Source organism: Pleuronectes platessa, chromosome 20, assembly GCF_947347685.1.
Source record: "Pleuronectes platessa chromosome 20, fPlePla1.1, whole genome shotgun sequence".
Classification (NCBI taxonomy): Eukaryota; Metazoa; Chordata; class Actinopteri; order Pleuronectiformes; family Pleuronectidae; genus Pleuronectes; species Pleuronectes platessa.
In genome coordinates this window covers 11,981,811-12,009,506 of record NC_070645.1, presented here as the reverse complement: position 1 = coordinate 12,009,506, position 27,696 = coordinate 11,981,811, and the positions used below count along the sequence as shown (strand labels likewise).

General features: G+C 40.9%; 1 protein-coding gene across 1 annotated transcript in view; it reads left to right on the top strand.

The window, feature by feature from the left end:
- The window catches only part of ctnnd2a (catenin (cadherin-associated protein), delta 2a), a 195,414-nt gene that overhangs the window by 63,360 nt on the left and 104,358 nt on the right, over positions 1–27,696 (top strand). Inside the window, exons 3-10 of the mRNA XM_053412346.1 lie at positions 2,158–2,192; positions 2,599–2,703; positions 6,712–6,884; positions 10,772–10,826; positions 11,560–11,770; positions 12,129–12,246; positions 13,276–13,408; positions 18,011–18,184. Coding sequence (XP_053268321.1) covers positions 2,158–2,192; positions 2,599–2,703; positions 6,712–6,884; positions 10,772–10,826; positions 11,560–11,770; positions 12,129–12,246; positions 13,276–13,408; positions 18,011–18,184 — 1,004 coding nt within the window. The remainder of the gene's footprint in view (positions 1–2,157; positions 2,193–2,598; positions 2,704–6,711; positions 6,885–10,771; positions 10,827–11,559; positions 11,771–12,128; positions 12,247–13,275; positions 13,409–18,010; positions 18,185–27,696) is intronic.

The window sequence follows — 27,696 nt, the reverse complement described above, 5'->3', positions numbered from 1 at the left end:
GCAGCCGCTCTGCAGTGGCTCCCTGTGCAGTGTTGTGCATGTCGCGCATTTTTTTCGCGACCTGCGAACTTTACGATCAGTTTTCATATGTTGAACGTGCACTTGAGGGAACGTCATCCACTCTATGCAGCGTCTACCACTGCAGTGAGAGTTGCCTTGCGCCTTGAACTTTATTTTTTTACTCAGTAACGGACGTAATTTCCAATGTAGCGAAGTACAATACTTCAGTCAAAATCTACTTAAGTAAAAGTAAAATTACCCATTTCAAAAAATACTCAAAAAATTACAAAGTACAAAAAAAACTACTCAATTACAGTAACGTGAGTAAATGTAATTTGTTACTTTACACCTCTGCAAATACTCTATACCATCTTTTCTCAATCCCTCGACTGTTCATATAAACAGTTGCTGTTGTTGTGTATTGGGCGGAACCTAAACGTAATTGCCTTCTGAGTGCTTTTAAGAACAATGAGCTATATTACTCTGCATGCCCTGTAATAGTCTCAACTCGTTTCACTAATCAAGCAGGTATACATTTAGGTTACAGATGGCTATGGTTTGGTTTCAGCCATGGTTTTAGTGTGCTATTGTGTGCATGCTAACTCATGTGAAACGTCAGTAGCGCACAAGCTCCTACTGGAGCATCAATCTAATCAGTCCTCACAAACCCTGAACTCTGCTATGGTCATCGTGCTTCAAATTCAGCTTTTCCGTTAACAGCATAGGTCCAGTGGTTTTTAAGGATAGCAACATACTGTCTTACTTTATTTAGATAAACTTGTATATAAAGATGGACGATACATCTCCACTTCCTCCCACTTTCAGAAATGATGTCAAAATATCCCTGATCCGAAGGCTGCCATCTTGGATCGTTCAGTCAGATTCAACACAGTAGTGATTGGCTATAATCATGATAGTTCACTCTTTTTGTGTAGCACCAAACAACCTTTCACTTGAACATTAGTGAAATAAGAACTACAATGACAGACACCATCTCTGTGGAAAAGTTGACATGCATTTTGACTTGTTAGTTTGGCCCAAATACCATTCACTAACATGGAGGTGGTGGGGTTTATTTCCTATACTGCAGCCAACCAGCAGGGGACTGGGGTCAAGACACTTTGGCTTCACTTTTGAGGAACTATCATATCCTTCTTTATACACGGTCTATACATGATGACCTAAATTGCTGGGTACTTTATTGCGAACATTTTGCCACACATGATTCCCTTTTGACGTAAGTCTCCCAGAAATAGGCTGTTGTGTCTAAAATCAAACTGCGTCAACCATTTCATAATAATAATCTATAATAATCACCATCATGTCAAATAGACAAATAAACACACGTCAACATATTCACTCATTCTCATGGACCTCACATTTGTTCACACACGAGCGCTTACAGGCACTTTTAAACACAAATTGTGCAATGACACTCAAATCACGCAAGCACACACACGGACAGACATTCAATTAGAAAGAATTCTGGGCATGTGGAATACCAAACAGTCTTAATAGGACAGGCACAGAAACCAGCCAGACAGACAGACTAATGGTGTAGATGAAGTCAGATGAATGAGTCTATATGTATCATTTAGTGTGTCTGTGTCTGTATTGATCTCACAGCTGGTGGCTCAATACTCGCCTTCAACTTTATTTTTCTGCCTCTTTCTCCTTCTACCTGGCTTCGTCTTTTTCTCTGCGCTCAACCCCCCTTCCCATCAATATCAGATCAATTGACAGTGATCAAGAGAATGGAAAATAAGTCTTGGTTGTGTTTGCGTCTGTGAGTGAGAATGTGTGCGTGTGCTTTGTAGTTGTGTATGCGTCCATAACACCATCTATTTGAGAACAGAAAAAACTTGTTGTCAGGATTTCATGCTGTAAAAATCTACAGTAATTGGTCTGGGCTGACTAAAAACTGAAATGACATTAGGAGTTTTGTTCTCATTTTTTTGTTTCTAATTTGTTTTTCAAACTTTCTCTGAATAAAACAGATGTAGCCCATTGGCAGATGCTGTCAGTCCAGCAAATAATATTAAATGTAAATATTTAACGTATTTAAAATGTGGCTGCTATATATGGTACAACTTTATTGAACTTTATTGTCCTAATTCTCTTATCATTCTTAACATTGACCGCCTCCTTCTTTTGCAGTTCGACGGATGAGCAATTTCGCTGGAACGCTCAAGGTAAAGTTCACCATTCGATTAAACCCTTCCACTTGCTGCTCAGCCGTGCATGTAAAGTTATTGTTGCATGAAGTGACTGCTCAAACCAGTTTTTTTTAAAGATAACATACAGACTTGCATACACACAAAGTCCCAAATCTCCTTACACAAACTTAACATTCAATCCACTACACTTTTCGAACAACTTAACTTACACTCAGGCAGCTCCCAGGGAAGACTTATCAGGGTCTTTTTCCAATATTTAATCAAAATGTCCTAGAGCTCATAACCAAGACATAATGTTTGGGGTTTTATGGACTGTGAGAGCAGAGAATCGAAGTGTACAGTGCAGGGAGATCTCTTCCATCTCTCATCGTCTCCTTCCCTCATTTCCCGTCGCTCACATCCTGTTTTTCCTCTTTCACAGCGGACGGACAGAAGGATATCGAGGATGAGTTGACCACGGGTTTGGAGTTGGTGGATTCCTGCATTCGCTCCCTTCAGGAATCAGGGATACTGGACAGTGGAGAACGTAAGTGGACTAATCAACATCAATGAGTGTGTGCTAATGTCTGTAGACAGGATACTAACCCAATTTGCTTAGAAAATATAAGGAGACTTATTGCAGCTTCAAAACCATCTCTCAAATTTTGTATATTCTTGCTCAGTCGCTCCTGACAAAGACTTAAAAGAGTGACTAAGCATATCCGGAAGATATCTAATAATAAAACATAATATCTATGGTTGGTTTAAATACAAGGTGGGTGTGTAATGTTTAATTATGTTGTTCTGCTGAAAGCAAAGGAGAAAATGTTCTCTTATTAGTCCCATAGGCCATTAGATATCTGGCCTAAGTGCAGCAAGTCCCTGTGTTAATATTGAGCTCTCGCTCAGATTTCATTTCTACTTACAGTAAGCGAGTTGAGTCGAGGGAGGATTTTGTTCCAGACCAGACAGTATCTAGAAAGTTAGATTAAGTATAATATAAAATGTGAATATGTCCCTTAGACACAAAATGAGAACTGTAGTTTGGTACCGAAAGTCCAAGTTGCAAACCCTATTGCAAATTAGCTAAAAATGTCTTTGCTCTTCTGATGTGTGGATGTACAGAGAAACAACACTCATGTTCCTCAAATTGTTTTACCAACAACTGCCATGGTTCCTGCAGCTTTTCCACCCTGTGAGCTTTGGATTCTGATCCAAAGCTCACAGGGTGGAAAAGCTGCGTTTGAGAGGCCGGCTGCGTGAGAGGTCCTTAAATGTGCTTGGCATTTTCTTTGCAGCTCATTAGATGTGGAACACTGCGTTCCTATTTTACTTATTGTCTGCTGACCTTTTTGATATTGGTTGATATTGCTGTAATGGATGGCATTTTAAGAGCAAGCACATATGTGGGGTCCAGCACATTTATACTCATAGTTTAGCATAGGCTTTACCGTATGTAATTTTTTTTAGCCATAGTGGAGCACCTAGAGCATACAACCCACAATATATAATGTTTCAAAGTCTGGAGTTGTGTGGGATGACACAAACACTGGGCAGGGTTTAGAATATTTACCTAACAATTGTACCCCGTACTTGAAACTGCATCCTTCTTCTCATCAATGCAAAGCAGCAACAGCAGGGGGAACTGTGAGTTTGTGTGTGTGTGTGTTTCCCACATAAGGGAACACTTTAAATGGCTAAATGTTAAATACACCCAATTATGACATATCACTGTCTTTAGTGAAAGGCTGCATAAAACAAACTTGTTTTGTTTACTTTCAGCTGACACTGTAGGTGCTTGTGGGTCACACGACAGTAGATATATACATACATGTAACTCAACGACTCAACAAAGTCAAAGAATGTTATCTGAAGTCATGGAGACATGACTGTGTGTGTGTGTGTGTGTGTGTGTGCGTAACGCGCATGTGTTCTATGGTGATGAGGGCCAATCTTGGTTCAATACCATAATTCTGAGGACATTTTGGTTGCTCCTCACAATGTCAAAGTCTTGTTTGAGGGGTTAGGTTAGGGTGAGGGGCTAGAGAAAGCATTATGCCAGTGAGTGTCCTCACATCTATAGAGAGACGTGTGTGTGTGTGTGTGTGTGTGTGTGTGTGTGTGTGTGTGTATATGTGTGTGTTTGTGTGAGAGAGACTTTCATAATTATACTGAGCTGTTGAAAAATTCATGTTTCATGGGAAACTGAGGACTGAGACTCAACAGAGACACAAAAGGACGTAAAGCCCTTCTGGCGACAGTGTTCTTTTCATTTTATCCTCTCACACAAACCCTGACACACAAACAGCACACAGCCTTACATCACATTACTTACAACACCTACATGGTGAAGTATCAGACGAGCACAAACACATGCTAAACATCCCTCATTTTAACAAACATAAAGATTTCCCTCTCAACTGACCATCACAAAAACGTACTTTACTCTCACACGTATGAACATGGAAACAAACGCACACAGCTTTTGCCACATAACACACAATGTAACAAACACCAAGGCTGAGTGATAATAACTTTGGGAGCTCCCACTCAGGCCGTGTAACACAAAGTGCTGTTTAATAATTCATAAAAAGCTGGGAATGAATTGAGATGAGAAAAGACAGGTCTTTTATGAAGAGGAGAAGCAGCAGAGTTGGTCTTGGTTCACATCGCACATAGTCATGGGGAGAAGAAGGGATTCTGGGGGAAGAGAGAGACAGAGGGAGAGAGATGGAGAGCAGGCAAATAGAATAACAATAATAAGGCCCCTTGTTATTTTGGGGATGGAACCGACATGCCAGTGAGCTCTGGGGAAGACACTTGTGGTAGACGCTGTGAGGATATATTCATGATATTCAAACATTTGAAATCTCAAAAGTAAGGAAAGGAGAAATATCCTAGTTTGGCTTCCTTATGCTACAAACTATAATTACATACATTTCGTGTACTAGAACGTTGTATTCAGAGGGGGGAGAAAGTAAAAATAGCAACTTAATGAAATATGTATAGACTGCTGAATGAACAGGTCACAGACCTAACTGCTCTTCAGTGCATCCAAAACACACACACATACAGATAATGCATACAACCACATTCACCATTGACTACCGAGTGGTTTGTAACATTTCCCTCCAGTCGACCTCATGACCCAATTCGCAGTTTAGAAGATTGTCCATCTTCAAAACGACCTCATGATGTTCTTCTTCCAAATCAATAACAGTTTTATGAGCCCAGCAGGGGAATCAGAGTAAGGGATTATTAATCGGTGCTGCAGTAGTGACTCTGTCAGGTGGTGGCGGTGATGTCCCTCCTGAACTATGGCGGTGGGCCCTGAGATTGTTGTCTGTGTGTGAGAGCCATGCATTTTCATGACTGAGGCCGATGGGATACGCATCTCGATGACTATCCAGTACATTAAAGATACACATGAAGCGAGTATGTTTCACCCCCGCTGTGTTGTAGTGCGACTCCACACGACTAGATTTTCAATTCAATGCAATGAGCTGGAGAAAATTATGACGCTCTGCAATTCAATGCGGTACAGATTTATCTTGTTCTTCTCTTGTTCTCCTTCCGATTCATAAAGAAGGCAAAAGTGTATTTATTTTTCTTTCACCTGTTTTTTTACTGCAAAATAAGTCTTAAAAAGATAAAAACAGGTCTGGAACTTATTTTGTCTTTAAATCATTATTTTATAACCACACACTTTTAAAAGTTAAACATTTTAATGATGCTTTTGATTAACAATACAAAATCGAAATGCCATAACTACATTTATAATGATGTGCTGTGACTATTACCAGCAGAACACCTTCAACAGCTCTCTGGTGAGCAGATATCAGTGGGGTTGTTTCTATACTTGTGTATTTATTATATATACATTTGATTTATTATCCTGTAGAGATAATGATATTGATCACACTTCTTAAAAATAAAGGCATAGATATATAGGCATATCACATATATAAGGTGGATTATACCTGCAAAGATTTTAGAGAGGTATCCCAAATTGTAAAAAAAGAATTGAGTTTGCCTCGGAAATCGGGGGGGCATACGAAGCCATTTTGCAACATCCCGAGACGCAGCAAAGTAGAAATTAGCATGTTTAGGGGGGTAAAGTTTAGAGTTGTTAGGTGTTCCATCTATTACAACTTTCTTATTTTCAGCCCTCCTCCTCCCATCCTCTCCATCTCCCTGCTCCTCCTCCTCCTCCCATTCTCTCTGCTGCTCTGTTTCTCTTCCCCTCTGCTAATAAATTATGTATGCCATCGCCAACTCAAGGAGTGATGCACTGCTGCACTATCTGCTCTAAATTGCTGCTCTCTCTCTCTTCCCTATTTCACTCTTCACCTCTCAATCCCTCCTCTTCATGCCCCCTCTCTTTCTCCCTCTTAATCTCTCTCTCTTCTGCCCCCTTCTCTCTCTACCCCCCCCCCCCCCCCCACTCTCTCTAACCCTCTCTAACCCTCTCTCTCCCTCTCTCTCTCTACATACACAAACACAAACTCAACTCAACCCAACCACACACACACACCGCTCCTATCTCTATCGGTAGGACCTGCTCTCCTTTCCCAGAGTTCCTTGCAGCTCAACTCCACCCCGGAGGCTTCGCTCCAGTACTCTGCCAGCTACCATAGCAACCAGACCCTCGCCCTTAGCGACAGCATCTCCGCAGCAACTCCTCAGCGCAGCGGGCAGGTTGGAGGAGCTGTGCACAGCTACAACCAGGTAGGAAATGCTGCTGCGCACACATGATAATGCAGATGCTGCTGTTCATGATGATGATGATGATGAAATGCACAGTTGGACAAGAATTGGTAAACTTTTGCTCAGACGACTTTGACCACCAGAGTATCTAAATAATTGACATGATTTTGACTGTGAAGGGAATTCACCTGAAGTGACTTCTCCTCATTTTATAAGTACAACTGCAATGAATTTTGCAATGTCCGAAGGCATCCAGACTTTTGAGGACCAGCATAGTGTTTAGTGTTAATGTCCATGCTATGATTCCTCGTCAGAGACCTTTCTTTTTCCCCTAACCCTTTTTCATGCACTAACATCATCAGCCGAGTGTAACTCAGACTTGTGTTGCCTTCACATAATGTGGGTTTGTTTTGGCCCATATATACACAGAATCCCTTTTCATTAGCATTAATGAAGTCCTCCTCAAGCAGTCGAGAGCTTTGTCTGTATCTTGGAGGAAGTGAAAAGCTCGGGACGAATTCCTCAAAGATGTTTAGAAAGAGGAAGGTAACCAGATTGTCATTGACCAAAAAGAGGAGACAATTAATTACTCACAGTTATCAATGAGATCTCACATATTAACCATCTGATGACGAAGAGAGAAACCCCATGACAGTACTGTCTAGCCTACACACACACACGTATACATGAACACGCTTTTGTAAATACCTGCACAAGTTGTCAGTGAGTTTATTTGTGAAGTGTTTATTTTTTTGAATTTTGTGTGTGTGTGTCTGTGTGTTTAGTCGTGTGTTTCTTTGAACACAGTGACATGGTCTGTCTTCTTAAACACGTTTATTAATCCCTCCCCCCTACAGTCAAACCAAGTCTCATTTGAGCTCATTTCATTTCTGGTTTCAGAGAAAGCGCTCCCTCCTTCCCTTGATGAATAATAAATAAAGGGGGCAAAGACAGAAAAACAAATTGACAGACATATAGTTGGAGGGACAGATGAGGCCAAAGGAATTCTCCTTCTTTCTTTCTAGAGTCAGAATTATATATTTCTTGTCCTTGTGTTGCAGTGTTCCTGTCCTCTTTTCCCTTCTCCTCTGCCTTGCTTTTCTCTCTGCTCACCATCTCTGTCCGTGTTAGCATGAGTGTGTGTGTGCTTGTGTGCATGTGTGTGGGTATTCCTCTCTCTGATGTCTTTGGCTTGTCAGAGTAATGGGGCCAGTGTTGTCAGCAGAGCTTGTTGCCCATGAATAGCTTCACCCATGCCAGTGCTGCTAGATAGGCAGATGCGGCTTGCATGAAAACGGCCTTTCTAGCATCGCTAGCATGTATATACACACATTACATGCATGTTTTGGTGGTGTGTTTGTAGACTTGTGCAACTCGGGGTAAATGCATATGAACATGGGATTGTTTTGCATGCACGCCCTCAACCATGTGTGCAGTTTCTTTTTGAGCAAGTTTTCGCAAGTGACTGTTTCAGGGAGAGATAAAATGAAAGTCTGGCATGTTGCTGCTCCTCTGTAGGGTATTTATAACCCTGAGAGGCCCAGCTTTAATAATGCATGGATACATGGCACCTCAAACATCCCAGTGTTTTACTGGCGGGGAAAATAAGCAGCACTGCTAGATGACACAGAGCGAGCTTGAGAAAGTGCTCTCCCTCGCACGGTGTGTCACAGCGTTACTTCTACGAGGGAATTCAGCCAACAATTCATCTATACTCATAATTTATTTACCCGGCAATTCTGCCATCCATATCCATCTATCCGTTTATACAGTCACCTATTCATTCCACAACATCCACGCAGCTCTTCATCAGTCCAAAGTCCATTTCAGTCTCACTTTAAATCTTGATGAGCGAGACAGAGCTGCAGCGTTGGGTAAAATCATGCAACATAAACCATTAACAGGAATCCTTAACTCAGTTGTGCTGGTTGTATCTCATAATTCTCATGATCTCTCACTTGGCCTCATAACCTACTAAATTAACACTGGGGGACTTTTATAGTGGACACTCATAAATTGGCTCATACATATTCAAGAGTCCCTCTCTCTGGCTATTACTTTTTACTTATATTCTTTTGTCCATGTGCACTTAGACTAACCGATCAAGTTACACTGTATACGTAAAGCATTTAAACATAAAATACTCTTTTTAAAGACTGTAACTATTATAGCAGTAATCCATGTTTAGCTGATGTTCGAGTTATAGGACCTGGGAAATCATTTTAGAGATTTGCACTTACAGCTCGGGTTGGTAATCATAGAAAATCTGAGCTAAGCTTTTTTAAAGAGAAGGCTACACTTTGAAAACATGCACAGGATAAATCCCACCATCTTCACCTTCTTGGGGCCTGAACAAAATGGAAATTAGTCTAAATTAAATTAGCAAATATGGCCCAAATAGACTCCCAAAACAAATCTGGGCCTTTTGTGGCAAACATGCAGTGCTCTAGGCACAAGGCTTTTGGTTGACGTGAGGTATTGCAACAGCTAACTTGTGGCCCAGATCTGGCAAACAGGAGTGGACCACTCATGTATCACTATTTTAAACAGTATGTGGGACCAATGAAAGTGTGACAGTGTGTTGTCTGCCCAATCTTGGGCAAAACTATTTTGCTGTGTGGGAAAGTGGAAACTTAGCTTGTTTGCAAGACAAACTCATAAAGCTTTTCTGTTTCTGTTCATTTTTTTTTTTCATCTCTAATATAAATTGTACAAATGTTCCCCACACATCCAAAAACATGTTGCTGTGCCAGATCATGTTAGAAGAGGAATGAAAGCACCGCAGCTTACTGTACACTCAATAATACATTATCAGACCTTATTAGAATCTGCCCTGCCTCTGCTTCTCCTCTGTCCGCCATCATAAACTCTATGATTCTCTTTTTAGAGGAGACTGCTAATCCACTCAACCGGCGATAAGACACTTGCCATGACCCCCTGTGCAAACACAGCAGTGCTAAACTAAAGGCCTGTTTTCTTGAGCAGACACACTGTAGCTCCTCACAAAGCAGGGAAATACAACCAGAGAACATCAGAGTTGATCGTTTGCTATATTTAGGTTTGCGGACTTTCTTACTGACCAACTAAAACATAGCTCCAGATTGTGTATGTGTGTGTAGGTTTTCATTTTAATGGATGATCAAATGTAAGTCTTCATTATACATTACAGGCCAAATGTGTGTTTGTATAAATGTGCGCACATGTTTCTGCCATAATATAATGTACAGACCTCTGAATAGCAGACAAACATGAGTGCATGTTGGAGTGCAGCTACTGTATATTCAGTGATGACAGTGCTCCAAGGTGACTCAGTGACTGTGAGCTTGCATAATGTGGCCTCTTACAACTGCAGCCATGTCACTCTTGTAATAATGCATTTGAATCACCTTTACAGCGTTTAACATCAACATAAGCCTGTGAGGCTCAGTGAAGCACTGGCGTATGATCCCCACGCTCCCCGGAGGCTGGAGTTATTTTAATAGAATAGACCCGTATACGACGTTTGGTAAAGAGGGATTCTCAGATTTTTTCACACAGTCATAACTTTAAAATATACAAACACCACCACATTATACTCCTTATGTCCATTTCAGTGGATGCTCTGCCATTTCCATCAATGGCACATGGAGAGCAGGCACAACTCTACACAAAAGAACAATATTCGCAATCAACGATAAATTGAGATTTCATGTGACATGGCTCGACTGAACTCATTGTGCATAAAAGTTTTTGATGGCCAGTGCTCTTTATTCTCTTTTATCCCATTTGCCTTAACTCAATCTCCCTTTCCCCCTCCCCCACTCCACAACTTCTCCCTCACCCACCAATAACTCCCTCCATTTGTTCCTTTCGTCGCTGTCACATCTCCTCCTCCCCAACTTGCCCTGTGTCGCCCTTCTGCCCCTCAGGTGACATCGAGCCGTGCCGCCCATAATCAGCAATCACAAAGCGGGGCGGGATCAGGTAAGAAGTCCCCTATCCTCATCTCTCTCCCCTTGTGGAAATACATTTTCTTTATTATAAATTGATCTGACGTAGCATGAAGCACTGTGGATACTCAGAGATGACATTTGGAGACAGTGACAGACGTGCATGAGAATTGGACTAAAAACGATGCGGTAAGGAAAGGGTTTTCAGAGCCTGTAGTATGTATATTTTCTCGTGTGTACAATATTATTTTTCCATACACCTCAAATGAAAAATTAAGTCATGAAATTAAAGTTATTGATTAACCTAGTATTACCTCTTAAATTAAATTAAATCAAACAAACGTAATTATTTTGTGTCTTATCAATGGAAGTAAGTTTTTTTAATTGTTTCCACAATTTTCTTTTTTCAGTGTAATTTATATCCAAGCCATATTAAATCCCGTCACTGGAGCCTCTTGCCTGATATCACCCCACTATTAAATATCAGGCATTTGCTCCATGTACTCCAAATGATCGCTATCAGCTGACCACTCGTTCTTCTAATTCCCAAGTTTATTAATTATAAACTTTTAGTGAAGTGTGGGCTTTGACCCAGGAAAGAACCAAATCAATATTGTTGAAAAAAAACAACAATCAGGCATGTTTATGGGATATCTAATGCAATTTGGTGCAGATCTAAATAAAATGTTGGTGCAGTGGCATCATAAGGGGTCTGGCTTGACGGAGGTACGCGCTCCACTGAGTCTCTCCATTCTCTTGCTCTCTAGGTATCTACTACTCCAGCTCCACCTTGCCCGCCCAGCGTGTCAGTTCTCCTCTGTCCGGAGGAAGAGGAGGCTCAGGGTCCAGTTCCCCCAGTAAGCTTCAGCGCCTGGGATCAGCCTCCGATGCGCCTGGGTACGCCACCACTGAACGCCTGCCTTCCTCCTCCTCTCCCAACAAACAGTCTACCGCTAATCGACTGGCCAAGTCTTTCAGGTACAGAGCCGCAGTGGCTGTTACACTGATATTGATTTTGACGTATCGCTGTTGCCACTGATGTATAATAGAGTCTGAAGTCTTTGAAGGTGTATAAAGGGGGTGGCAGATGAAGGAATTACTGTATTTACACATCAGTCATGCTTGAGAAAAAAGTAAATACATGATGATGGCATACAACAGAATTGAATGTGAAATTCTACCTTTGATGTTCATTGTCCTCCAAGCTCTGTCGGCATGCGGGGGAACACACTCCACATTATATTTCTCACAAGTCACTGTATGCGCTAAATGGAATTAATCATTCAGAGTCTTTATTTCTGACAAATGATGTTACTTTTTACCATTTGTCTTCCAGCACCACTGTTGCCGTGACAACAGCAGGAGGGGCCGGGTCTCCCCTGAGGGTGGCATCTCCACCCAACTCTACAGCAGCGGGGGGAGGGGCCAGCTCATCATCGTCGCCTCTTCACCAGGTAGCTTTACAGTAGCAGAAACTTTAGAGCAGAAACATTAACCAAGTATTAAAGGTTTTTATGTGAAGCAACTGTAACTGCACCAGAGTTTGTGTTATTATAAACTCTGCTCCTCAAAGTGGTGAAATCCAAACAAAAATTGATAAATAAGTGAATCATGTCACACACAGTCTTGTGCACGGAAATATGTAAGATGTTCAGAACGTGTGTGAGAAAATGTCAACATTTAACTCATGTGCACACCGAACCTTCTCCCTCCATCGGTGAGATAAATTATGACATCAAAATGTGTTTTTTTCCTCCTTTCGTCAGTCTTAGTTAAATATTGTTCTGGTTTGATAATTATTTGAATTGGTCTGATTGTTTTGAGGAATTAATTGACTTTACCCATTAAAAAGCATGGTTTTCATTCAAGAGCAAATTATTCTCATGCAGTTAGGAGGATTTACAAAGTGATCTGACGCCCCCAAAGATTACTGAGAGAACAACATTCATGCTCCAATGTCAGCTGTTTCTCTAACAAAGCTGTCACTTACCTTCTATTTAATTATGATATCACACAGTCAGACTATTGATTGATGCCATGTGGTTGGGTATTAGGAGAGAAGATCAAATTTATATCCACTTAATTATATCGTTGATTATGACAAAGGATGGGGTGTTGCAGCCAGCGAGTGATGCAGATTCATTCATATCCTCCAACTAAAACTGATCTTTATAAGTCAGTTAACATCTTTTGAATGGATAATATTTTCTAATGTCAATGTAACATGATTAGAAATAATACAATTGTTTGATTCTTATGTAAGTGATCTAAAACTTAAATCATATTCCTAACTAAAAGGGGTTTGTATATACAACTTTTTTTCTGAATCAGACAGAATAAAAACACATCAATCACGTCAAATGTTTTGCTGTTATAACATTGTAGTGAAACAAGTAATTGCTTCAGAATATAGACACCACCCTGTACATTCCCCAAGCCTCTTGTTAACATTTGAAAGAAAAAATACCTCCTTGTCTTTTCAGATGAGTTCAGGCATAGGGAGCTATGCAACTCTGTCTCCCAAAAGACTGGCATCTCACCACGCCTCCGACCAGTACAAGATCTCCCACGAGCTCTACGCTACAGCTACTCTGCAGAGACCTGGCAGTCTAGCAGGTGGGAGTTCACACACTTGTGCAGGTTCACTTCCCTTCAAAACAAATGTGAAATGTCTCTTCAACACAACCACCTATGCTGAGGGATGTGAGGAAATCTCCACCAACATCAATGTATCTTTGACTGTGTGTGTGTGTGTGTGGCTGTTGCTGATCCAACATCTAGTGCCAGTGGAGTTTTTGCACGATAACCGACCCCTGTGTTCTATTCCGTGGCATCTCGCTTTGATTCCAAGAAATGTCAAGTGCTGCATTCAGGTCTATTGAATTAGCCAGTCTATGAATGTGCATATCAGTGTGTTGTGTTTGGTCCCTCAAGGTCTACCTTGTCTCACAGCAGCTGTACATCGAGGGAGATGTCAGAACATATTTGCTCCTGCTGTTGCATTGACTTGCTATTGGCTTTCTCTCTTCACTCTGCATAATTGAGTTGGCTGAATGGCAAGCCCAAAATGATAGTAGGTTAGTGTAAATGCTGTCGGTAGCCCACTGTTTCAAGGACTTTACTATTCAGACTAAAGGCTCATGACCTGCCTGGACGAAAAGAGATATGTACATTTCAAACAATGTAAGTGTAACCAACTACATACTTTACATTGGCATGGTTGTTAAGCAATACATGCACAATGATTTCCCATGCTTTGTTGTGTCGTTGGTAAGCTTTCAGAAGACATGAACAAATATATATATAAAGTGAAAGCAGAGTACGGACAGAGGACTCCATCCATTTCCCCATATGAATACATAATTTCTATTATTGATTGCTTTGGCGTTTTTTAAATGTACTATTCAAAGGAAATGTTGACTCTCCTGCTCTGTATGCAATAAATCCTGGTTATCATTTATGTTGTGGAAGGACCAAATGCATTGTTGTCCTTAACCAGTGGGAGGCAGCAGCATTTTTTGTGCCTAGTCTGTCGGAAATCAGGAAAATGAAAATAAAAATATATGTCAGAATAGTCCCCCCAAATAAGGTCTGAACTATCTGATCTCAATGCATTATGTACTCTTATCTCACCAAAGACACATATGCCAGATATGAGCAGGGCAGCGATGTGGTTGATGAGTTTCATCTTCCCTGAAGACTTAAACTGAATGACTGAGTAGGATTGATTTGTTTCTGACAGATCTCAGACTGTAACTATAACGAGCAGACCTTGGTCATATGATTATCAGAATTTACTCTGATGAGCTTGGCCATGCTGTGGACAACTATTCAATCCTGTACATTTGCTTTCAAATACTTCACTGCGATTGACTGCAATTTATTTCGCTCACCGTATTTCCAAATCTGGACAAACAAAGAACTTTTTGTAGTCCCTGTTAGTTTGAGGTTTGATTATTCCCAGTGGGTGACATCCTCCTGGGAAAAAAAGCCCAGTACATTTTATCTGAGTAGCCTGTTTGAAGTGGTACTTAGCATCTCTACAGCAGCTACTCTAGAGTGAAGCCGTGCTGTGTGAAACAGAAATCACCTAAAAAAAGAAATTCTCCTTCTTTCCTGAGCGACCCTGAGCGATACAATCCACCGTGTATAAATATTGTCACAGCCGAGGGAAATTAATGACTGAGCCTCTTTGAGCAAATAGATATGATAACAAGTTATTAGTGATTAAAACCTAGGTATGGTTTGATAGGTGGTGAATGAGCAGCATTGAATGGTGGTTGACAATGGAGCCTTGGTTGCAGCAGGGATCACTTGGATATCCTAGTGCATGGCCTATTTTAAACCTGCCTGCCTGTGAAATTACAGTAGATGCTTTAACACAGTGTAAAGAGAGAATCAAATAGAAACAGGATGTCAGTTGTGTTTTTATTTAGATTTTTAATTTAGGCAATATTCTTTCTTTTTTCATGAAAACCACAGGACTTTGAGCTATCCAGGGACCAGGGAGTTTTTTGTTTTTTTTTGCCTTTTACATTTTGTTATCTTGTTTAAATATTTTATTGAATGAAAGATCATAGGAGGACATCTTTATTTTGTTCCCCTCTGCGCAACATTCTGTCTTCCCTTCTTAAAGTTCCCTCTTCCTTTGAAAGAAAGAGGTCAGCACTTCGATGAGTGGGCCCTAGTGAGTCAAAAAATAACTGAATAAAGAAATAAATCGGAATCACCACGACTTCAAAGACAAAGGGAATCGGAGGAGGAGGGAGAGCTGGGATGAGTCATGCTGTTAATGGGTGTGTCCATGACTCTAATTAGCAGTCCTTCATGCATATTCTGACCATCGCTGTCTTTTTCTCGCTTCTTTGTTGGTAACTGTCTTGAAATTAACCTCATTTCAAATTAGCTCAATAGGTGCCTTACTGTCCAAACTTAAAGCTCCCTCCCTTCTCCATTTTTGTCCTCTCCATCACCATTTCCTCTTTTTTTCCCTCCATCCCTAATTCTCATTCCCTCTTTTCTTGAAGTTTGCTTTCTATGCTTGCAGCTTTAGATAATATACGGTAAAATAAGAAACTCACGTTACAGCATCAGATTAAGGCAATAAGATTCAAATTTAATAAAATAGGAAATAAATAAGAAAATAAAACAAATAGGCAGGTGTGAATAGTTACATGATATAAACATTCAATATAGACAGAAATATTATTTGGAGGTGAATATACTGCATACTTTTTTTTATGGCTGGGCAAGTTAACGGGCCGGTCAATTGAACACGCTGTGAACGAATGGAGGACACAGTTGCAGGAAAAGCCGTCGCCACAGTCATGATCAAGACAGTCAAACCAGAGTTGAATCACTGACGATTGTAGAGTACACCGAGTGCGACCAGGCTTTTGTTCTTACCCCAGGCTGCTTGCATCACCCTACCTAAAAAAAACTATTCTACAAAGACGGTTAAGGATAATAGATCCCTACTGCACAGTTCTGAGTACTTGCTCTGATTCATCTTGAAAACACTCTTTTGGCCTTGTCAGTTTTGTTGGACAGCCGGGACGAGAAATAGACACCGGTGCTAAGCTGCAACAAAAAGCTACTGCACGGCTGAGTGCCACTCATGCATTGATTTCTGATATGATCTGAAAGGTCGAGGGGGCTTTGACTGTGTTAACTTGATGCTGGATACACAAGGTGGTTTGAATCCGAGACTGAGTGCGACACTTTTCCCCTTCATCCACTGGAAAATCCTTGGCACGCAACTAATGCGATATGATACGACATTCGCTCCACTGGACAGGCTCTCTCTCTTTATCACTCATTGCTTTCTAAGACTGCATATATGACTATGTGCACGTCTTTTCACTTTATCTCCTGTCGTGCCACCAATGAATTGCTGACTCGCCTTCTCGTACCCGCACTCTCTACCGCCTTCTTTTCCTCCTCTCTCCTAACTTTCGTTTTCATACAGAGGCTCCTGCCTTACATTTGTTCTGCTGTGTAATGAACAAATGCCTGCTGTCAATGACTTCCCTGCCCCGTGTCTGTGGGAGTCCTGCCAAACGCAGAGCAAGAGGGGGGACACTGCATCTCATTATTTTATAGCTGACAACCAGTAATGTGAATGCAATCCTCTTTTCTTTTCTTTTTTTAACCTCTTCTCCCTCGATCCTTGTCTATTTTCTCCTATCTCATGTGTCACTATGCATGTCTCTTTTTATTTTTCTGTGATTTTTTTTGATGAGCTCTGATTTGGTGCATCTCTAACTCATCCGTTCCATTCTGTCACACACACACACACACACACACACACAAACACACACACACACATTCTTGTACTGAGTGAGGACAATTATATATTATATTCCCTAGTCCGTTATCCCAATCATCCATCCATCCATCCATCAGCTGAGATAGATGGCCAAGTTGGGTATCACAGACATCCCTCTCCTTAGCTATGCTTTCCAGCTCTTCCTAGGGGAGCTCGTGGTGTTCCCAGGCAAGATGGGATATATAGAAACCCTGCATTTACTGGATTTACACCAGGGTCTCCCCCTGTAGGGCTTTCCCGGTAAACCTCCATCAGAAGACCCCCGGGAGGCATCCTGTCTGACCCACCACAATTGTCCCTTTCGACATGCAGGCAGCAGTTCTGCTCCCAACTCCCTGCGAACGTCTGCGCTCATCACCCTATCTCCAAGGCTGAGCCCAGCCACCAGCTAACCTTAAGCATCACAGCTAAATGCCAAACTCTGACACTTAACTCAACCACATCATCTTCCTTGTCCCAAAATGTTCCCACTTACTCTGGTACTTCTATAACTCAAACTGAAAGATAAAAGTACAACTATATGCACACACACAAAACACACAACTAATTGCCATTTTCTGCTTTGACAGTATATGACTGCACTGCCAACCTTTATATTGCTGTGTGAGGACTGGGCAAAATATCCTGCCTATCCCAAAAAGTCCTCACTTTCTTAGGACACACACTCATCTACTACCGTTGCTGTTTGAAATTGTACTCCATCTTCCCTCCCTCCTTTCATTCCCTTCCCACGTCCATGACTCTGTAAAACTCACGAGATCAGTTCCTCTGTAGCTCCCTACTTTACCTCCTCTTTCTCATAACTGCCTCTCATTCATTTGTCCACTCTCTTTCATCCTCTCTCCTTGTGTCTTCCTTTCATTGTTTTTCTCCTTTTCTCTTTTCTCCAGGTTCTCGTGGCTCCTACAGTAGTCAGCATAGTCAGGAGCCCCTTCGGCCCTTGGGGTCCCCAGAGCACCACATAGATCCCATCTATGAAGAACGTGTCTACCACAACAAGGGCCCCATGAGGAGCCTCAGCCAGAGCCAAGGGCCGGACACAGGCCCCTATCGCAACAACACCGGTAAGGTCCTTGCTGTGATCTACATCTATGCTGTTTCATTCTAGTATCTTTTTTGTGTTTTTATTCACTTTGACGTCCTGTTTGCTTCGCATTTTTCAATGTTTTACACTAATGAAAACGAAAAATCTTCTTATTTATATCTTACTATTGTAGTATTTTTAAACACAAAATGCATCTTGGAACTGCTCAGATTTTAAAGACTTCGGCACATTCTATTGTACTTGTCGTATGACACAGGATGAAAACAACAAAGACTATAATAGTATGGATGAAATCTGCCTGTATACAAACCCAGAGCTGAGACAAACTTGTATGTTGAGGCAAAATATGGTTCATTAGCAGCTTTACTTCACAGTGTCAGCCACACAGCATGTGTTCCCCTCATGCTAATTTCCTCACTTACCCAGTGGCAGGTTTATGTGATGTATAGATGCAACAACACTAATGAGGACAATTTATTACCATGTGATGTCTAATAGTACTCTTGAGGTATTATGTTTCGTTTGTTTTAAATAGCATGGATGTTATTTACCTGCTTTGGTTAAGGCTTCTTTATGCTGGGTAGCAAGTCCTGCAAACTTCCACCAACCAATCCAGCCCCTGGGAAATCCAGCCATCCATCATCTATACATCTTGTTCTTTTGAGGGTCGAGGGTGGTGCTGGAGCCAATCCCAGCTGACATTGTGCGAGAGGCGGGGTCCACTCTCAACATAGAGAACATAGAGACAAAGAATACATTATAGAATGTAAACATGGAAATTTGTTTGCTTGTTACTCTGGTTAAATAATATATATGTATGTTGTTTAGTCTAAAACAGTTTTAATACACATAAGTAAGTGAGGTAATATTTTCCTGCTGTTAGTAACGTGATTTGAGAGTGGCGCAACTTTAACTACGCTGTGCACGAGACGTAAGAAGCAGGTCTTTGTTTTGTTTACTACTCTTTTATTGTTCTTTGTAAAAATGCAGCTCACACAAAAGGATTTCGTGACACCTGTTTGCCGCATCACTGGAAGCTTCCACCACACAACATAAGAGTGGAGTCAAGAACTCCATCGACTCATTTAGTTTTTCCAGTTGAGAATGAATTCCAGTTAATTTTTGATCAGACGCACACAGTGATACACCCGCTCCCCTCATAGCTCCATTGTTGCCAGCTGTGTGTTTTTAATAGAGCCTCATTGAGCTTATCTCAATGTGGGTTTAGGTACGCCATGTTAATCCCATTACCGTATCTTACCCACACAAAAACACCCAAGTCGGTCACGCCACGTTCACAGCTCCCTCGATTTCATTAAACAGCCGAGCCTTAATAGCTATCATTAGCTTTTGGGTCAGAATCACAGCAGTAAATATCCAGACCAGTGTTTGACTTGATCAGTTCTAGAATGAGAATTGCCTTGAAACTTGTGGCACAGCTTTTGAAACGTATTTCACAGTCAAGGGGCGAATGGGTTTGCTTTTATTATTGTGAGTTATTGCTTTGATTAGTGTCGGGGAAACTTCTGAACAGTGTATATAGCTATAGGATTGTCTTCTTGCAAGCAGGGAGTAATAAAACGAGTGTTCTTCAAAGGTGTTATCTTTAATTTACTGTGCCATGTATTTGTACTTTCAATAGATGGGTATAGGAAAACTCACAAAGGAAATTTGCACAGCAGCTCGAAAAATCAATACACCGTGGATTAGACATTGTACATCTAATTGCAACACTTGAGGATAACAGTATGCTTCTGCTGCTATGATACAGTATTTTCATAGATAGTCTCATTTTGTCTGAGTTAAATCGTGTATCAGCGTGAGGCTTTTTTTCACCGCGCACACACCCTGCTGTGCTCGGCCAGCATAACCGCAGCGGTAAATCAACACACACTGAAGACAAACAGCCCCTTGGAGCCACTGGGCCGTTGAATTGAGGCCTCGCCTGAGCACAGCATGTTCTAAAAGTCATGTGAATCGCATGTAGTGTGACCAGGAGATGGTGTAATAAGGATTCATAATGCACAGAGTGGTGGCACATAATGAACTTATAAGAGCTCTGCTGACACAGTTAGTGATAAGTCATTAATTATGTCATAGTGCCTTTTCTTGGCAATGGCAGCCTCACATTATTGGTTCATTAAGCTGGCATGGATCAATGTAATTGGTGCCATAAGTCATTTGGGTGGAAAGAGAAAGAAGACGTTTGGTATTTCACTTCAATGTTAGCAAGGTTGTAGTCAGTTGGTCTATGTACGATGCAGTGTCAGTCTAATTCCACCTCATTTAAACAAGAAACTTGCAGTTCAATGAGTGCACATTACTGGAGACTTATCTCTCAATAGGCGGCAGCATGGTAGAACAAAACAATTCAAGTGTCACTTGTTTTTATTAGAGCTGTTGAGTGATTGTGACGTGGAGAGAAATGGGGACCGGCCTAACTACTGGATTTGTGTAGTTGTCAACTATTCCCAAAAATGTCTAAATTAATCGCAGGAGATTAATTTTTTCCAACCTATGTCAATGTTAAAGAGAGTGATAGGACATTTTCTAGTCGTTGATGGGACGTTAAGGTAATTCTACGATTGTGGCCGGTCTAGCTTGAGATGTTTACGCAAAGCATTGGTACTGCTGTTGCAGCGAACGGTTTTTGGTTTACGATTTCTAAGCTGCTGATTGTAGTCGAGGATCTGAAAATGGTCGCACGGCTGTTGCTCTTGCTGTATGTCAGTAACAACACCGCCCCCTGATGCATAGTGAAGGTGCCACTGCTTCAATATTGCACCGTGCTAAACCCACAGATGAAAGATGGCCAATGTAGACCAGATGTTTTCTATAGTCAACTAGTCGAGTAGTCTTTGAAAGCCCAGCAAATATGAAGAGGACGCATGTAAAGCAGACACTCTGGGGGGGTCAAGACTTTACTCCACATTGAATGGAATTTGGTCTGTTTACAACCAGAAAAGTGCTCAATCATTTACTCTGTCTACACTTGGTTTGTGTTTTAACGGCGGCACTGTTAGTCACAGATTTACTTTATATTCTTCAGGACCTTGTGATTTGTGTCTACTCTCGACTGCAGCTCTCCCTGCCCCTTCCATCGAGTCATAGCAGCAGTAAACAAACAGATGTGTAGTCTTCCGAAGTCCGCTGAAGTTTATTTACAGCACAGCAGACAGCGGTTTGACAACACACTCCTCAATTCGGTCAGGTCCAGTTTAGAACACTGTCAATTGGTTAACCTGTCTGTCTGCTTTGTTTCCAATGCTTCCTACTTTTCGCATCTATCCGTCCATCAGTGCATCTTCTTAGTTTATACCATAGTTTGATAGTTCGTTCATTGGTTTGGATTTTCCTTCCTCCCTCCCCCTGTTCCCTTTTTCCTTTATGTTCAGCACCATAACACTGCAATTATGATTGTGTGTATGTGTGTGTATTTGCACTTTGCGTGTGTGCAGGCAGTGGCACGCACTCTTTCATTGGTGGATTAATCCAGGCCAGTGCCCCAGAGGACTGCAGGTTAATGTGGCCTATTTGGAGCGATAATTCCTCCATGGTCACAGTGTCTCCAGAGCACACATGCATTCTGCTACAAAGACGAATCGCAGCAAGAAAGAAAAGAAAAAAACGCCTCGAGATATGGTTCACACATTTGTTTATTCTTCCAAAGTGACACTGTGTGTGTTTCTGAAATCAACCTCCACATTCTTATGCTTCCCTTTCTTTCTTTTTTTCTTTAATGGTTTCTTATTTTGACATAGTTCTCATTCTCAATTCACTTAAGGATTTTTCTCTCCCTCTGCTTTCTTCCTTTTATATACTAAAGCTGTATTGTTTTCTTTCACTGGTGTTTTTCCCTTTATCTCATCTGTCATTGTCGCCACTAATTCAATGGACTGTGCATGTCAGTGAAATCTTTTGTTTCTCTGTCTCTCCCTCCATCCACCCATTCCTTTGTTCTTACACTTTTCCCTTTGTACCTCCTACCTCTTTACAGTATGTGTCATGGAGAGCTATCTTGGCCCATATTAATGACTCTGACCACTGGGAATAACACTGACTCTAAATGGATGTGGCACTTTTTCTCTTTAATAGCTTAACATCAGGCCCGCACATAGCTCAGACGGTGACAGTGCGAATGGGCAGATTCACTGCCGTGGCTATTTGTCAAGTGCATCTAGTAGCCAGGTTGAGCTATTGCTACTGATAAGGGGCCGTTATGTAGTTTAACATCACTCCCTGCAGTATCTTTGAGGGAGACAGACACAAATTCTTCAACAATCAGGAATCATTAAAAGCTCTGGTGAAACAAGGTTGTATTTTCTCAACCTTTAACAGAGGCAGAATGTAAAGTAGTGAATGTAAAAAAGGTGGGCATTTGCTTTTTGTAGCATTTATTGCACACATTTTACAACATCACGACAGAAACACTACTTAAGTGTTTACACCTTATCACCTGCCAGACAGGCAGCACCACACACAGTGCTTCATTTTGCATCCGCTCCAAAAGCTTTGCTCATCTTGGACATTCTTAACTTTACTGTAGGTCATCCGTTCCTATACATATGTAATGATAAAAATATTAGTATTTTCAGGATTTATATTCACACATGTAGATATCACTTGTTTTGAAAAAGCCAAATGCACACTTTAGGGAAATGTTATGCTTTTAAGACGTAAGGCACCGTATAGAATTAAAGCAACCATTCAAAAATCGGAAGAGCTGACAAAACGTTTTCCAAAACTAAAATTTCTGAACCGCTGAAGCAGATAAAGACATGAAATACAAACTTTTGACAGCTTAAGTATTTGGCTTTCATTGTAAAATCATTGCTTTTTCACTTTGTTCGAATATAAACATTAAACATATTTATTTCGCACAGACCCCATTTCTTCCTCCTCCTCTTTAAACCTGACTCTTATTTTCTGGTTCTGGATCTTCTTATGTTTTCATCGTAGTTTTTGTATATGAAACGCTGCTGTATTCTGCTTCAATATTGGTTCTCTGCATAGAAGGAACATTGGCTTATTTAGTGCTGTCAAAGGATTAAAATATTTAATCGCGATTAATCACATTTATTTCATAGTTAACTCGCGATTAATCGCAATTAATTGCACATTTTTATCTATTCTAAATGTCCCTTCATTTATTTTTTTCCCATAATTTTTTTTTCCGTTTTAATGCTCTTATGAACATGGAAAAGTTAATTGGCTTGCTTTATGCAAATGTTTTATTTTATTGAAAAACAACATTGCCAAACAGGGCGATACAAAATAAAATTATGAAGTGCACATTTCAGGTAAACAAAGACGACAATAAAGAAAACTCTTGACATTTTATTGCTATTTGTACCTGTTACAACGACCTACTTTGAAATAAATTAAACACAGAACGTTGTAGGGCTATTTGAGTCCTCCCCATATTCGTGGAAAATGTATGAAATAAGAAGTACCCTATTTTTAAATAAATAAAAACACATTGCTGCAGCCTAATAGCTTAAAAATAAATATTTTAGTTGGCGAAATATTAAAACAAAAAGTGAGAGCAGGTCAGACTGGAGGCAAACACAGATACTGAAGATCGGTAGAAACCAACTGCAGCTTCTGCTCTGATCAGCTGAGACCAGAGAAACTCTGTGTTTTCACTGTTTCCATAGTTAAGAGGCAGTCAGTCACTGGGCGTGACCGACTTCACGTGAACGAGCTCTGATCTCACTGTGTCTCTCTGAGCGAGTGCGCGGTGGCGGTGGGCGGAGCCGCCGGACCGGTGCGCTATCTGGGAGGACACACACACACACACACACGTGAGAGTTGGCAGCTCTGCGTTAATCTCACGATATAAAAATTAACGGCGTTAACGCAAACCCATTCTAACGCCGTTAATTTTTTTATCGCGTGAATAACGCGTTTAACTGACAGCACTACTTATTACCTACATTTCCCACAATGCAATCCACCTTCCCTGTGAGTATTTCAGCGAATCACAAAGTAACAGGAGAAACATTACATTACATTTCATTTAGCTGACGCTTTTATCCAAAGCGACTTACAATAAGTGCATCAACCCCGAGGGTACAGACCCAGGACAACAAGAATCAAGAAAGTACAATTTCTTCAAAATAAAACAAAACTACAAAGTGCTACTAAAAGTGTTAGTTTCAAAGAGTTGTGTTTTTTAGTGTTTTTTTTTTTTTTTTCATTCATTCAAGGTAGAGTCGGAAGAGGTGTGTTTTTAGTTTTCGGCGGAAGATGTGTATACTTTCAGATGTCCGGATGTAACAAATGTAACATCCGGTCTTACAGGTACACACATACATATGGTAAATGGCTTGATGTGTCCATAGGTGGGTTTCCATGTTGCTCTGCATGCTCTGAAGTTTGCAGATATTTCTTTGTCCGTTGTAGTGCAGCTTCTTACAAAGCGTGCGTGTGTATGTGGGAAATGTTTTTTCTCGAAAGCAAATCAGGATTGTTTCTGTTTGAAGTTGCAGCTCTGTCACACAGGTCCTTTTTCGCCAGTGTGAATGTGCGCGCGGTCACACACACACATACACACACACACACACAAACACTTACACACACACACAGAGCAAAAAGGAGAGAAAGAAATATGAGGAAGGCTCTGCATCAAACCATTAAACCGATCTGCTTCCTCCTTTAAATGTGCTGCTCCCTCTCTAATGAGATCTGTTTTCCTAATGAAGGCGACAGAACAGAGCGGGTGATGGAGGAGAGCAGGGTTGTGCAGAGACCTTTAGAAGGGAATGTGCTCAAAGTTATAAAAGGAGCTGTGGAATGACCCTTGCACCAAATCAATACTTACCAAACCTAATTGAAGATGGAAAACTATACAAACAGAATATATATATAAAGAGTTTTTTTTAGTTTTTGTTGCGCTCTTTGTAACCCAGCAGAATCCACTCGCTTCAGCTTAAGCTGCTTCATTTTTTTATCATCATTATGCGGCGTTTTCACCAAGCGAGATGTGAATTTTGGCCGCAGGATAATTTGTGTTTACTCACGCGAGTAATTCAATTAAAAGAGGAGAGGAGGAACTGCTGACTTGACCACAATTGCTGCTTTGTACCTGTTGTGGAAACGCCAGAGCCGTCGTGTGTGGGTCAACAAGACCATTTGGAGGCGCACACAGTTTGGGGGAATTTCACGGTCCTTTCCAGGAACCACAGCTGGACGATTGCCGTTCCCTGCGCTACCTGAGGTCGACTGGGGACAGGTTTGATGCTCTGTTAGCTTGAACAAGTGCCAGGATCTCTCTTCTGTGAGTTTCTTTCTCAACCCTGATTGGTTTTCGCGGCATTATTTCGGCACATTGTTCACTCAAGTTCAAAACTTGAGCAGGTGAAAAGAATGAGGCAAACGCCACAAATGAGAGCATGGTCTCACCTATCCAAATGCAGGCGAGTATAGTAGGTCAAAGTTCCCCTAGTTGAACTCTTTGCGAAGCCAAGCTGCAGATTCACTCTACCACGGTTTGTCACTGCTGCGTTCATGCATGTGGGAATGTGCCCTGACACCTGACAATGACTGACAATCTCAAGTCTTTGCGCCTGACGCGTGGAAATGGATGACAAGAATTTGCATCTATTCATACCTTTGCATTGACTTTTTTTGTCATCTCATCGCAGTACAAAAATGTAGTTTACATCGTTTTGAATTTGAATTCTCGCCTTAGCTAAGCCAGGTTTTTCTCATATGTGGCTGCCATATCTTAACTTTGCCTCTAAGGTTTGCTCATGTATTGGTAAATCTTGACAATTAGAGCAGTTGTTACTTTCCGTCAATCACTGTTTACCGGATATAGAAGGAGGAGTGTCCCAAGCATTTGCTCAGAAATGTGAGACTCTATATTTATGGTTGCATGTGTCACCTGGTGGAGGAGAGTGAGAGGTGTAGTAAACTGTACATTTCATGAAATATATCACCAGTAAGTGTAATTCAATGAAATGTAAATAAAATTTAAAATTATCCCTAGAAACTCCATAGAAGTTACATAATGATATTTCTTTCCAACATACTATTTCACCTGACAACCAGCTTTGGAAATTGACTGACATCAGTTGACCTTAATCAACTTGTTGTGTTGTTTGACCTATTGGCTCCGGCACCTTCCCCCAGTCACTTAAACGAGTCACTCACCAGGCTGCGTCTGACGGTAATGTTAGATTATGTTTGTTTGGCCAGGATCAATTCCAGCTCGCCCTGTGATCCTGTTGGTCTCTTAATGAACCTGCTGTCTGTTGAACAACAGTCAAAGCATCGGGAATTGGAGCTTAATTATAACGTGTTGTTTACTCCACAGTGAAAACATTTGTGTTGGTTAAATGCCCAGTTTATGACTGCCGCTCGGCAGCCAGCTACATCAAACTGAAAGACAATGTCTAATCTGACTTTGATTTAGGAAGGAAATGATAAGTAATTTGATTTCACCCAGGGGCGGATCCAGGGGCCAGGGCCAGGGGGGCACTGGCCTCAGGGTGAAATTTGAAACTTGTCACTTACTAGAAATACTAAATATGACAATTTGTTGAAAAAAATAAAGTATTTACATACTGTGCTTAAAAAAAGAAAAAAATTCAAAATATATTCAAAGATGTGTTGCTCTGTTACAGGAACAACTTAAATCTCGCCCCTGTTTCAAACAGTCAAACCAACCTTTGACATGAAATGATCTACGGCACTCTTCAGTTTAATATACAACTGAGTTCTGAAGATGAATCCATGTGGTTTAACTTGCACAGTATTTACAGTGACTTTCTGCTGATGCCTCTTAAAGCTTTAATTACCAGCTCAACGCATCTGACTAACTCTACAGATCAGCACAATTTCTCTCCCTTATGGAAACATATGGCGCTTAAATGCAGGTTTTATGTTAAAGTGGTGTCTGTAACTGGACACCAGCCTCTCATAAACTCTGCACATAAGCAAAAAGTGTGCAGGACAAAAACACACATTAGTTTCCACAAAAACTGTTCATACCCACGTTTAGTTTAGTTTATTTAAGGATCCCCATAAAGAAACACATGGTTGTGCCTCTAGTGTTCCTGGGGTCCTGAACATGGAAATACATTTCATATAGAAAGTAATAAGCAAATAAAAATATAGTACATTTAAGATCCATAAGGCAACAACAGGTGACGAACATACGCATATGGGCTTTCACTGAATTACGCAAACATTCAAATATCCTTCTCGTGTCCCGTGCTGTCTCAGTGTACATGATTAGCATATTCTCTGTTTCATCAGCAATAATGAATTCATAACTGCAAAGAGGAAAGATTGATTTGTTTTTGTCCTTGGAGAGCACCCTGATACATTTAATGTCCGCACAAAAAACTGCTTCTGACAACAACTGTCTTCATCAAACGGAAACAGCAGCTCTCGTCTACTGTTTAAACCTGATTTATTCATTCATTGATTCACGGTTTATCATTGTAAACATTTTTATTATCTCTTTGTAAATGACCTGTAAAGTCATGATCAACGCAAGTGTGAAAGCCATCTATTTTCTGC